The sequence below is a fragment of the Ipomoea nil genome, unplaced genomic scaffold, assembly GCF_001879475.1.
Source record: "Ipomoea nil cultivar Tokyo-kokei standard unplaced genomic scaffold, Asagao_1.1 scaffold1262, whole genome shotgun sequence".
In the NCBI taxonomy this organism is placed as follows: domain Eukaryota; kingdom Viridiplantae; phylum Streptophyta; class Magnoliopsida; order Solanales; family Convolvulaceae; genus Ipomoea; species Ipomoea nil.
Genome location: NW_017617690.1, coordinates 228,847 through 241,788, shown reverse-complemented (window position 1 = coordinate 241,788; position 12,942 = coordinate 228,847). Strand labels below are relative to the sequence as shown.

General features: G+C 34.5%; 2 protein-coding genes and 1 long non-coding RNA gene across 4 annotated transcripts in view; 1 reads left to right on the top strand and 2 right to left on the bottom strand.

The window, feature by feature from the left end:
• The window catches only part of LOC109184504, a 17,049-nt gene extending 8,656 nt beyond the window's left edge, over nucleotides 1-8,393 (top strand). Inside the window, exons 3-4 of the long non-coding RNA XR_002054801.1 lie at nucleotides 8,131-8,141; nucleotides 8,312-8,393. This is a non-coding gene — a long non-coding RNA (uncharacterized LOC109184504). The remainder of the gene's footprint in view (nucleotides 1-8,130; nucleotides 8,142-8,311) is intronic.
• On the bottom strand, nucleotides 979-6,836 carry LOC109184503 (iron-sulfur cluster co-chaperone protein HscB, mitochondrial). 2 transcript variants are annotated; one of them, XM_019334505.1, is made up of 7 exons: nucleotides 6,649-6,836; nucleotides 4,481-4,992; nucleotides 3,561-3,657; nucleotides 3,359-3,448; nucleotides 2,553-2,618; nucleotides 1,959-2,027; nucleotides 979-1,421 (listed from the first exon to the last, which is right to left on the bottom strand). In XM_019334505.1, exons 2-7 carry the CDS (start codon nucleotides 4,852-4,854, stop codon nucleotides 1,284-1,286), a joined length of 834 nt encoding a protein of 277 aa, XP_019190050.1. In that variant the 5' UTR covers nucleotides 4,855-4,992; nucleotides 6,649-6,836; the 3' UTR covers nucleotides 979-1,283. The 2 variants fall into 2 exon arrangements, with proteins under 2 accessions (XP_019190050.1, XP_019190051.1); XM_019334506.1 differs by lacking the exon at nucleotides 3,359-3,448.
• Nucleotides 8,206-12,942, bottom strand: LOC109184502 (enoyl-CoA hydratase 2, peroxisomal). Its single transcript, XM_019334504.1, has 11 exons — nucleotides 12,744-12,942; nucleotides 12,638-12,660; nucleotides 12,359-12,464; nucleotides 11,691-11,761; nucleotides 11,478-11,550; nucleotides 10,572-10,611; nucleotides 10,000-10,072; nucleotides 9,773-9,923; nucleotides 9,466-9,536; nucleotides 8,554-8,727; nucleotides 8,206-8,465 (listed from the first exon to the last, which is right to left on the bottom strand). Exons 1-11 carry the CDS (start codon nucleotides 12,804-12,806, stop codon nucleotides 8,378-8,380), a joined length of 933 nt encoding a protein of 310 aa, XP_019190049.1. The 5' UTR covers nucleotides 12,807-12,942; the 3' UTR covers nucleotides 8,206-8,377.

The following is a 12,942-nucleotide window of genomic DNA, read 5'->3' as shown; positions in this document are numbered from 1 at the left end:
TAGGAAGAGATTCATGCAAAAACTTTTATCGGTGTTAAAAATGAAATGTGAGAATTATTTTCATAAATAAATATTGAATTTATATGTTTTCAGTGCTTAACTTAATTTTTGTTGCAAATTCCGCATATTATGTGGGTCGATTTTATTTTTATTTTTTTTGAAATTATTTTATAAATTTCTTATATCTTGTTGGTCAAAATTAGTTCAGGATGGATACGAGAGAGTGTGCTTTGGATATGGGTGTGGTTTCTTTATTTAGAAAGATCAAAATTATCCAACCTATGAATGAACATGCTAAAATGGAGGAGATAAGGAATCTGATATATGAATTGCATGTTGCTTGAGAACTATTAAAGGAGAACAAATTGGAGAAGCAATTGTACAAGAGAAAATTTGCATAGTTAATGCTTATAATTGCAGTTTTACTGGGTAAAATTTTATTAGAATTGTTATAGGTGTAATGAAGATTTAATTTAGGTTTTTGAGTTAATTTTTAATGTAGTTCTTCCATGGAAATGGCAAGCTTGTGTAGACAATTCAATGAACACTTGCATGTTTCCATCACAATAATACAATGAAATGGTAAAAATGACCCGCATGAGCAGCTCAATTGGTCATAGAGGTGAAACTTTGGAAGAATGACCATAGTCGAATCTCAAAGTGAGGGGGTTCCTTGTGCGCAGTAAGTAAAGGTCTAGCCTCTATGGTTCATGTTCAGTTGAGTTACCATGATTTCCCAAATGCTCCGTCAGGCCGGATTTTGGGGACCCTTAGGGTTAGGGTTCAACCTTTTGAAAGAATGAAATGGTAAAAATGTACACAACAAATGTCAATTGAAATAATATGTATTTATATCGCTACATAGGTAGACAATTCAATAATCACTACATTTTAGTAATCCAATTAAGATTGTACACAACAAAATCTCATGAAAAGGATTGCCAAAATCATCTAATTGTTTCTATTACACCATTTATATAATGGAGCCTAGGATTTTGGATAAAGGTTCTCACCATGGTGAATAATTAATTCCACAGAGTCTGACATGCTAAAAAAAAGTAAAGCAAATGAATAATTCAACTCAACATTCACCTGGAGAACGAGCAAAATTTTTATTCTGAGATGTCTAAAACAATCCTGTCTGTCCTTATTAGCATGTTAAGTTAATCTTCCATAAAGACATTTTAACTAATAAATAAATGTTTGGTTAGTAAGAAACTACTTTTCAATATAAATCCCATCCCACCCAGCAAATGAGCAATGTTGGAATGGTGTTTCCAGTCTCACAGTTTCTTGATGATTTCTTCATTTGCCCTCTTGTAGTATGTCATTCTTCTGATACATGACACACCTTCTTCACCATCTCTATTTTCGAGCGCGATTGCAAAAGATTTCGACCACTCTTCAAACTCTTCCTGTATCTGCCAAAGCAACACGGGATTATGGTGAGGAGAGAGTGGGGGTGTGAGCGAGTCAAACTCCTTATGCTCGAGGTTTTTTTTTTTTTTTGTCAGGCCATGAGATGTCCTGAGTAGACCCTAACTGTAGGAGGCACATTTAATTCACCGGACCAGCCTAATTAAGGGGCAAAGTACTGGTCAGATTGGTTTCTCGGAAAGGGGGTTCGAACTCCCGACCTCTCTTAAGGGATGAGAGTGCACGGCCACTCACGCCAACCAAGCTCTGGTGCTCGAGTTAATAATGAGTATTCGAATCTAGTTTGGTTATTGTCAAGCCAGACTTTGAGTTTTAACTATTCGGGCTTGGCTTGACTCGATTGTACCCCTAGGAGGCTGGGGGCGGGGAATCAAATGCAAGTCTAAGATGGGAAACCAAATCAATGGAAGGAAGGAAAAGAAGGCAATAGATGAGTAGAGATGACAGGAAGAATTCTGCAGACAATTTCAGCAAATTTTCTCACTACTTCTCTACATTTCAAGAGCTCCTCGTAATCATACCTGTGCCTGAATATGTTTCAGCGCCTCCGAGTCTCCCGCTTCTTCAATAGCTTCCCTGATTTCCATAATCTGAAGTTCAAAGAGGCCATTGCCAGTAGTTCAAAAGCAGAGTTCTTATAAACCTCGGGAAAACTTTAGTAAGATGTACTAAGACAATGAAATTAGCGCGTGCACACAGAGAGAGCTCGGGTTGTGAAGCTCAAAATAGGTACAAGGTCCAAAAGTCTACATCCTTCTAGCATATAGATACAGATATTGTTTTTGTATTTGTAAATCTTTATTTAGATTCTCCGTCTATCTGAAATTCTTTAAATTTATAGAACGGGTGTGAGATGCATTTACTTTCTCGCACTAATATTTAGCAATAACCGTGATAAAAGCATGTCTTCTGTGCGTTTATGTTCCTCAAGATTTCGACATCAGACTTACAAGTCACAACACCTAATATCTCCTTCGAGCAAAAATAAGTGAAATTACGATCTCAGTCTTCATATACATATAGTACGAGCCTATTTCCTCTTTCACGCCAATCAATCGAAGTACATCTTAAAGAGATAGGTACAAATAATTTTACGGAGTAAAAGATAATCTTACCTCTGCTAGTAACTCCGGGTCCAAAATCCTTTCTTCTTCATCTATATCCCAACCTTCTAACTTCGCCTGACCACAAAACATGTATGCACAATAAAAACTCGATATATACAAGAGACACTAAAACTAAAACATAGAATGAAAAACGACGGTTGTAAGGAAGATTAAAAGGAAGTTATTACTGCAAGCATTTACTGCTGCTATCAGCCAAGTAAAAGAGTAATGCCAGATTTAGAAACGTCAAAAGTCAAAAGAAAGGCAAACAAAAGAAACACATCTTCAAGCATATATTAGAGAAAGTCTCATATTTTGTTTCAAAACTCAAATCAGTTATATCTAAAGTCGCAATTGACACGTGAAGTTTGTGATCACAACTCTTACAAAACATCTGGATATATATATATATATATATATATACACATAATTTTCAGCACGATAATTTATCTTTTCCAACAAGAACATATCAAGTCTCGACAACGAAAGCAGTGATGATGTACCAAGCAATTAACTTTCTCTGAAATACAAATACTACAAGGTGAGATATATACCACCTTGACGGTTCGACTTTAGAATGAAAAATGCGAGAAATAAAAAGTTTTTAGGATGAAAGGGGGCTCAGTTTAAGCAATCAGATCCAGCGTAAACTAAAGGATGACAATAACTATGGCTTTATAGTACTGATAACGATAAAGAACTTATCCAACATCCTTAATCCAAGCAAACATTAATGTTAAGTCGAGAGGCATGTAAAAAGGATCTAAATTAGAATAATGAAAGAGAACAGAAAATTACGTAAATTGTAAACCTACAATATATATTGCTCTTGACAACGAGTCTGTGAGTGTTCGATATGCATCAATTACACGAGCAGACTGTTCAGCAGCAAACTCCTTTTCTTTCTAACAGAAAGCCATATTACCAAGATCAACCACCAAACGAAAAAAAGAATCAGAATCAACAGAAACAACTAAACCGCAGAGTTAAAACACCAAAATAAACGTTGTTAGGAACCTCGGATTTTGTATGAACTAAGTCAGGATGCAGCTTCCTCTGCCAGTCTTTGTACTTACGCTCGAGATTCTCCCCCTCGATATCATATTTTTTCTCCCTATGAAGATACAACCGACATATTTTAGCACAAATTAACAACTAGGAAGACAATTAAAGTTCCAACCCTTCCACTGCAATGTACCCATGATAAAAGGTCACTTTAAACATTACATTAATCTTGCCTAATGGAAAATTAAAACAACACATCCACTCTCAATTTTCAACCCCAGCCAAATTGGTTAGGGTGTTGACTCAGTAACCCATGGTTACAAGTTTGACTCACAGCTGGAGCGGCTCATTGTCCTTCTTAGTTTGAGCGTCAGCTATGGGTAACCTATGCTGGTTTAAATTGGTCCTTTGTCAGCTAGGGCTGCACACCCTACTCATTTACTCGTTGCTCTATATATATATATATATATATATATATATATATATATATGTGTGTGTGTGTGTGTGTGTGTGTGTGTGTGTGTGTGTGTGACTCACAACTGGAGCAGCTCATTGGCCTTCTTAGTTTGAGCGTCAGCTATGGGTAACCTATGCTGGTTTAAGTTGGTCCTTTGTGTCAGCTAGGGCTGCACACCCTACTATATATATATATATATATATATATATATATATATATATATATATATATATATATATATATATATAAATCAATTCACTTCTTTCCCAACTCAGGATCATCCATGGAAACTCACCAGCTGTAGCTCCAACAAATACCCATTTCAGATTTCAATTAGAAGGGACACAAAATTCTTACAATACCATTAATAACACTGCATTGTTAGTGAATTTAAAAGACCAAATTTTTTATAATCATTTATTCATAGTTCCAAATAGAACAGCAAAAAAATATTTTTAAAAAAGAAAAAACTTACAATCCAAAAATTTGGAAATAATCAATGGATTCATCTACATGTTGAACGCTGCCACAAGCTTCACAGACAAGAAATGGCTGGTTACTTGTTCCCACAGAGTTACAGTTCCAGCACTTAAATTTCTCCGCAGATACTGAGCAAAACAATTTCCCACTTTGGAAACATATGTTTTCTCCGATCAAATGAAGCCTTTGGGATTGGAACACACTAGAAGGAGAAGCTTCTTCTATATGGAAAGAAGAAGAAGAAAAGGGGATTGTAATTTGTGCGAGGGAATGAAAAGGGATTGGAAGTAAGGTTGAAGAAAGAGGTGGGTCTCGATAAAAGAGGGTTCTCGAAAATGGGACAAAAGTCCGAAGCTTTTTCGTCCACATCGCTGGGTGGGTGACGGCGGTGAACTTTTCCGGCGGATTCTGGTGGGCGGCGTAATGGAACTTCCGAAAAAGCTGGAATTGCTACCACTCGAATTCCAAAACTTGAAAGAGTAAATTCCAAACCTACGAATTCGTCGACTGAAAATTTACAATTAAGATTTGAACACAAGAATATGATGCTATATATACTATTCGATTTTTTTTTAATTTTTATAAATAATACTAGTCTTTTTTATGCGCGATGCCCAATATTTATATCTTTTAAAATAACTAACAAAACCCTACTAATTAAAATCTATATGAAATCAATTTTTTTTTTTTGTTAATTATAATAATCCAATATATAATGTCTACACATATTATTATCATTAAAGAATATAAGAAAATATATGGTGGATGCATGTGCATGGTAACAATAATGGAAAAGATAACGGAAGTTATAACAGTAGGGGTATTTTTGTTCAAAAAAAAAATATAGTACAACTCTAAAAGCATAATGTACAAAATGATTAGCATTAAAAACATGGACATAAATGAGGGATATAACTTTGATTGAGACTTATTATGTTTTTAGATAATATTTATTGAAAGTATAATATAATATAATATTTTTATTTTAGAAAAATGTCAAAAATAGTTCTATAACATTTCTCTTTAAAAATAAAAAATAAAAAAAAATTAGTACACTCACACCTAGCCTATAGTGGGATAGTGAAATTGAGTTTATATTGGAAAAAAAAGTGTAATTGAATTAAAATATTACTTAGACATTTATTTATCACTAATTAGACTTTTATGTATATTTTTTTAAACGGTGATGATCCGTGGCGGACCCAGGATTTTTCTTCAGTGGAGCAAAGAAGCAAAGGTAAAATAAATTCAAAAATGTTCCAAATACAAGGTTCAAATACAGATAAGATAGTTGAAATACAAAATACATTATAAATTACAATACAAGATTTATGATGAACTACGGGATAATATTCCTCTACGCTCTTTCATATTTTGAAATCGTTGTAAAACTGCTTCATTTGAAACTTGATCAAAAATATCTTTTTCAACATACGATAAGCAATCATTTAATAAATCATCGAAGCTCATCCGGTTGCGTAAAAGTCACCATCTACAACTAACTATATGTCTTATATACAAGTTAGAAGTGCAAGTTTTAGTATGTCTTACATATAAGTTAGAAGTCCAGGTTTTAGAGTTCAACACTCACATTTTAGATATCAGATAAGAGTTCACAAACAACACTTAATGTTTAGTGTTACACTAGACAGTAATGGTGAAATTAAAAGGATCCACAAGGCAAGAGGAAGGCAAGTTCATCTATATCAGGTACTTATTAACTTCCTATGGGATCATATTGCACAGTTTAACTTTTAAAAATAATATTAAAAAAAATTAAAAACAAAAAGATAAACATGTTAAGATCACAGGAAACACATGGAAATTGGAATTCAACTAAAAGTAATGACAAAAGGGACAGCCTTTCTTCCTGCAGATACACATAACTTAAATCCGTGACCAAACACTAATTATCAAAAGTAGTTCAAGTTTACAAAACTGAAACAGAAAGACAAGAGTTTTTGTCCAACCCTGACAAAACGATTAACGAACCACCCCTTTTCGCACAACACTCAAATTAAATCCAAGGAACCTCATTTAGCAATTCAAAAACCAATTTTCAATAATTAGGGCAAATTAGGATTTAGGGCAAAATTAGGTGAACATGAACCGTGAGCAGAGGAGAATTAGGAGAATTGAACTAAGAAGGGATCGGAATTGAACCTGGGCAGTTGCGAGACAGTCAGTCGTGGGGGTGGGGGGTGGCGCTGGTAGGAGCGTCGGACTGGCGGAGAGCAGCGGTGGGCGGTGGGGTGACCAGCCGAGAGCAGCGTTGGCCGGTGGCGTGACTGGCGGAAAGACTTCAGCTCTTGCCTCTCGGTTCTCGTCGACTTCAGCTCTCGGTGACCAAATGAAATAAAAAAAATAAATTATATATATATATATATATAATATATAGAATTACATTCAGGTAAAAACAAGGTTTATATATATAATACAAAAGTGTGAACATTTCTGGATCGTTGGATTTTGGGTATCTAAGGTTGTGATTAGTTTTTTTTTTAATTTTCTGTGATGCCTGTCTGTGTGCACTGTTGTTCATGGGTGCATGCCTGCCTGTGTGCACTGTTGTTCATGGATGTATGCACGCCAGCCCAAATACTGTGGATTCACACATACATTGGATGTGTGCACTGTTGTTCACGGATGTGTGCATACCCGCATTTAGGTGTGTGCACGATATATGTCCACATGTTTATATTTTAAGTGTTGTTTCTTAAAATGAATGGTTCATATTATTTTTATTTTAGTACTCCGTATTATTTAATAATTTTTTCTTATTTACCCTCTATTATATTATTTGATTCCCTTAAATAACTCTAAATTCCGTTAGTATAAAGTATAAACTTTAGTAACCGAATATTCCGTTAACTATTTATTATTTTTAACTTACTCATTAATTTCTATAAAATAATGTCAAACCGTTCATTTTTTGTTCGATTCGGTATCAAACTGTTCGGTTTACAAGAATCTTGAACCGTTCGGTTCAAATAAACCGAACCGAATTGCTCACCCTAGTATAATTTGTCATGCTAGGGCCTATGGGTGTGTTTGGTTCAAACATAATAATCAAAATCAGAATAAAAATCAAATACTTAATAATGGTAATGGATTTTAGTGAAAGTATTTTGCAGTCAAAGTATCTATGAAGCCATTGTACTATAGTGTTTTGTTCAATTTAATCCGTGTACATTTGTTCTGTTTAATTTAGTCTCTCTACTATAAAAAGTTGTGAAGCTAAGGACAATTGTCCAAATTTTATTGTTGTTTGGTAGTATAATAGAATTGGAATGATTATCATGATGATTGGTAAAACAAATTAATGAAAAGGTTCACATGAGATACCATTGGCAATATAGAAAAGTCAATTATTTCTTGCTAATACTCAACAAGTACAAGATGTGCAAAGCTTCAAGCATTCAACCTGAGATGTCAGCAACCACTAGTAGGGGAACAATCAAGTGAACTATCCATAAGCGGCTTCAACATAAATTTATCAGTAGTAAAGAGGGAAAACTTGCAAGCATAAATGATAAACAAACGCAAAACTTAAGGGAATAACTTCATATTATCTTCGTGCACGTTTAATGCATATAAGCTAGCATAAATAATAAACCAGTGCAAAACTTAAGGGAATACACTGAGTGTGATGTGTGGTTCATTTCCTCTGCAACCTGTAACACAGACCAATTTCTCGGTTGTTGAGGAAGAATAGTTCGGTTGGTTCAAATTATAACCAATGCACATAAGCTAGCATAAACGAGAGCAACATTTTGGAAACATCATCTGATGTGCCTTATTCAGGATAATAAACATGGAATGATAGAGGAGAAACAAACTCCTCCAGTTACACATATAACATATTTCATAGAGGAAAAAACAGAACCTCCAGTCACAGAGATGAACTTAAACGGTGAAGATCTACAAAACCAGCAAGCACTGCCCTTTTACGTTCTTTCACCTTCACCTGATATATAACCCTGCATATTTTACTCTGATTAAGTTTTGGAACTAGGGAGTATATACATAAATATAAATCCAACTTGGTAAACATATCTTGTAACTTACCTTAAACCTTCCAGCCACATTTCTGTCATTAAGGTTTCACCCGGATACACATGTAATAAAAATCTGCCAGATATGTTCTTTATCATGTTTGGGTCCCCTTTGCAGATGCATTTTATGATAGCCCTGACAGCAAATCCAAGTGTGCACAGCCCATGCAAAATTGGGCGAGAAAACCTGGGATTAAGTGATAAATTTAAAAAAAAAAAAAAAAACAAAAAAAACAAAATAACATTCTAGTAAGTCTATGGCCAAAGACTGATAAATGTAATTTACTGACAAATCTGTAGCCATTGGAAGGAAAAAAGATCCATAAGGACAACTGTTTAAATAAATCAACTTATTGCCAAAAGAATTCCTTTTCCCTGATGTGCAGAGTATATCAGGTTTAATTAAATTTTAGAAATGGAAATATATAACTAACGAAAATAACCTGTGGACTACAAAGGGCTAGTGATTTACATGTACATTTTGCAGAATACAATAGAAGAGGACAACATTATCCTTTATTTATTTCAGGCCCCAATACACCATAGAGTTTCTATTTTCTAAACCGTTAAGCATTTAGTGTCATTTAGAAGTTAGAACATCTAAGAAAGATTTTATGCCATGTTGCTTTAATAGCTCAGGGGAAATGGATCAATTTCCCTTGCATAGTTGCATTCACTTTTAATGAGCCAGATGGCATAATAAAACAAATTAAAAACACTATCGTGGAGGGTGTTGACAATGAAATTAAAATGTGACCAAGGAGGTTCAGTGACACAAGCCTAATAAAAGTTTTATTCTTTTTTCTTTATTTGCACTGAAGTAGGAAACAGTGAATAGTTTGTTTCAAGTCCATTAAAGCACAGTATAACTTGATTCTACCACTGCTTCTGGGAGATAGCTTTTTAGTAAAAAAAAACATATTACCCTGCAACATCTGCAACCCTGGGATCAGAATGCAGGGGATTGTAATCACCGGAGAGCCTGTAAAGCAATGCCTGCATCATGGCAACAAGTTTCAAATGTCATATTTAATCAGCAAGACTAAGTAAACTCAAAACATGCCTCATCCCCATCAGGGCATCAGGTTTTACAATTTCAAGGAGATAAAATCTATTGATTGCAAGTATGCAAATGATAAGATGACAGGAAAACAATGCATTAAGAAGCTATAAGACGGTAAGATTAACCAATGATAAGTTCCAAAATGGTTTATTTGTTTTATTTCACATGCCTGTGGTGGCTGCAAATAATCCTCAAAAACAACAAATGGCTGGCCTTTGGGGATTTTAGGAGCAGCAGTCTGATTTGCTGGATATTTGGAATATGAATAAGGATTGGAAGACTTTGAGAATCCACCAGCACCCCTCAGAAAAACAGCCATCCTGCAATGTGATCAATGTAAGAACTACATATTACATAATAACAAAGCAGTACATAAGTCATATAAAAGGAACCTACCTGTTCATACACAGAAGATCACCCGACACTTTCTCATAGCTCTTGATTTCAACTTCTAGAACAGTTGCTTTACCTGTCAAAATGGATGAATAAATTTCCTGTTTTCTGTCAGACTCATTAAATCCTTAAAATGCATTCCAACTTGAAATATGATTATGTGAAGCTTCAAAATACATAGACTTCGCACAATCAAAATGAAATCTGAATGAGATTGACTTGTGCTAAATCAAAACCTAAAAAAAAAAAGAGTTTTGACTCCCAAATATAGATCACTTATTGCATGTACTACTCTGAAGCAACAAATTAATTTTGTATTTAGCAATTTTGGGTTTTCTTTCTCACTCACCATTCTTGATAATTAGAAGATTTGAAGTTTTAATCAAATACCCACAAACTTTTAATAAAAGTCTAAATCGAATACTAATAGACTTTTAAAGACTCTTTAAAAGTCTAGATTGAATACCACCAGACTTTCAAAGTTTTTAAAATTCAATAAAAATCCAGATTGAATACAACCCCCTTACTCACAGTAACACAAACTAACAATTCATGTCTACATTTTCAAACCAGACCTTTATCATGCAGTCCAGCAATGCTTGCTCTATTTATTATCTGCATCAACATTATTGAGAAGAAATTACTATGACTTGATGAAATAATGAAAGAAAAGGAAAATAACCATTTTTTTTTATATAACTGAAAGAATGGAAAGCAACTGTAATATGTTATTTTTTAACAAAATCATACAAAACATTTCATATTAGTGTTATATCTAATCATCAGTCTTTGGAAGACTTCTTTGTCCTCAATTATGTCTCACATGTGTGTCATAGGGCTGCAATAACAAAACAACATTTGCAAGGATTGAAATGTCTATGTTAAGATAAACTCCAGAAACTTAATACAGGATGTAAATATCTATGCCTTAAACCAGTATCTATCAAGTCTATTTTTCACAAATTCAGCAGAATCCTTTTAGTATCATGATTGATGGGAAAATTTTAAGAAAGCATTGCACTTCAATACTACTTAGAGCATCCACATTAGTTGGGAAGAATGTGGGGATAATGTAAGAGTGATTAGGAAAGAGAAGGTGGGAGGGGAGAGAAAAAAAATAAAATAAAACAAAACTGAATTAAAATATATATATATATATATATATATATATATATATATATATATATGAAGTCAGGTGCGCCTGACGCGCCCGGGTTATGGCCACGCTGTGCGCGAAACGCGCACAGCGTTTCTTTCTTTCACTTTTTCTTTTCCTTTATTTTCTGACATTATTTTGTAATTTGCAGGAGGATTATTTCATCTAATAACCCCATCCCACACTTGTGAATAACTCTACCCAAGTGATTTATTCTGACATTAACTCTCTATTATTCATTGATGTAGATGCTCTTAGCACTAAATTAAACATGAATCATAATTCCACTAGACAAATATATAAGTCCTTGAGTTCGGGATCTTACAGAAGCACTAGAAGGAAGCGGCTTGTAGATTTCAATATATTGTTGTCCATGCAACAGAAGGCGTGGATCATATCTAGATAAAAAGGGCAACACTGCCAAGTATCAGCTAGAAGAACAGTACTACCACCTAAGAAATGGTATACACAGAAACAAATACGTAGCAAAATCAATTAACACACAGCTATCCCCTTGCTTCAGAAGTTCAAGACTTACTGCAAGCCTGGTAGCTCCGCAATTGCCTCACTATATCCAATAGAAAATAAAGCCGCAAAAGTCGGTAAGACCTACAATGTCAGCAGAGAACCAAAAAAAATAGCCAATAAGTACTACTAATCATTATTTTGTAAAGCTTTAGCTGCATAATTTGAATCTGCATAGCAGCAACAGTAGAATTTCACTTTTTTTTTTCCAAAACTTCACCAATTGTGGGAATTCATCGCTAAACTGTCTGCAATTTATATCTGGTCCACAGTGCACTATGGACCCTAGTCCAATACACATAATTTGACTTCATAATGTACAGAATTCATGTTCATAATGTACAGAATTTATGTTCATAATACAGATACACATAAACAGGATATAATGAAGACACATAAACACTTAACATAATACAGATAATTCATATTCATAATGTACAGAATTCATGTTCATTATATCATGTTTATGTGTTTGTATATTATGAACATAAATTATATGCATTATGAACATGAATTACATTAAGGAAGTCAAATTATGTGTATTGGACCAGGGTCCATAGTACTGTGGACCCTGATGCACCATATAACGATTGTAAAACTGTCACCCCCACCCTCTTTCAACTCACGCACACACACAGAGTTTCCTCTAAACGTAATTTCATCAAACGGATGGTAATCGACCTGGATAGATTGCTGACCATCGGGATGATAAACAAATTTGAGCTCTTTATCATCTACGGCGTCCTTTGCGCATGCTCCAACACCCAGCGCATACAGCGCAGCATCTCTAAATCGTCACAAACAGAAACGCTTTTTTCATCAGTAGCTCTCCCAAACCGATAAATCGTTTAGTCAGCTCAAATAATTGAGTGAAATTCACGTAAATATACCAAACTATACATTGAAAAATGAAAAATTAAAAATTAAAATGAACTGCGAAGGAGCTAGTTAGGGGCGTACCTCTCGCTGTAAGTATAGGTCGTCTGGAAAACCGAAATTGATCAGAAAATGAACGGAATTAGTATGGGGCGGGAGTGAAGGCGAACAAAAAGGAATAGATACCTACCTCGGGAAATTTGTAGGTAATTATCTTCTGAGGATCGAACTCCGAGCTGCCGGTGGTCGCCATTGAAGCGTTTCCAAGGTTGAGTATGATCTATGGCATTGAACCATATTTGGTACTGTATTTGATTTTATAGTTGCGTCTTGCGTCTTTGACAAATTGGATAATATTTTCCATTGTACGGAGTAACTTGTAAAAAAGT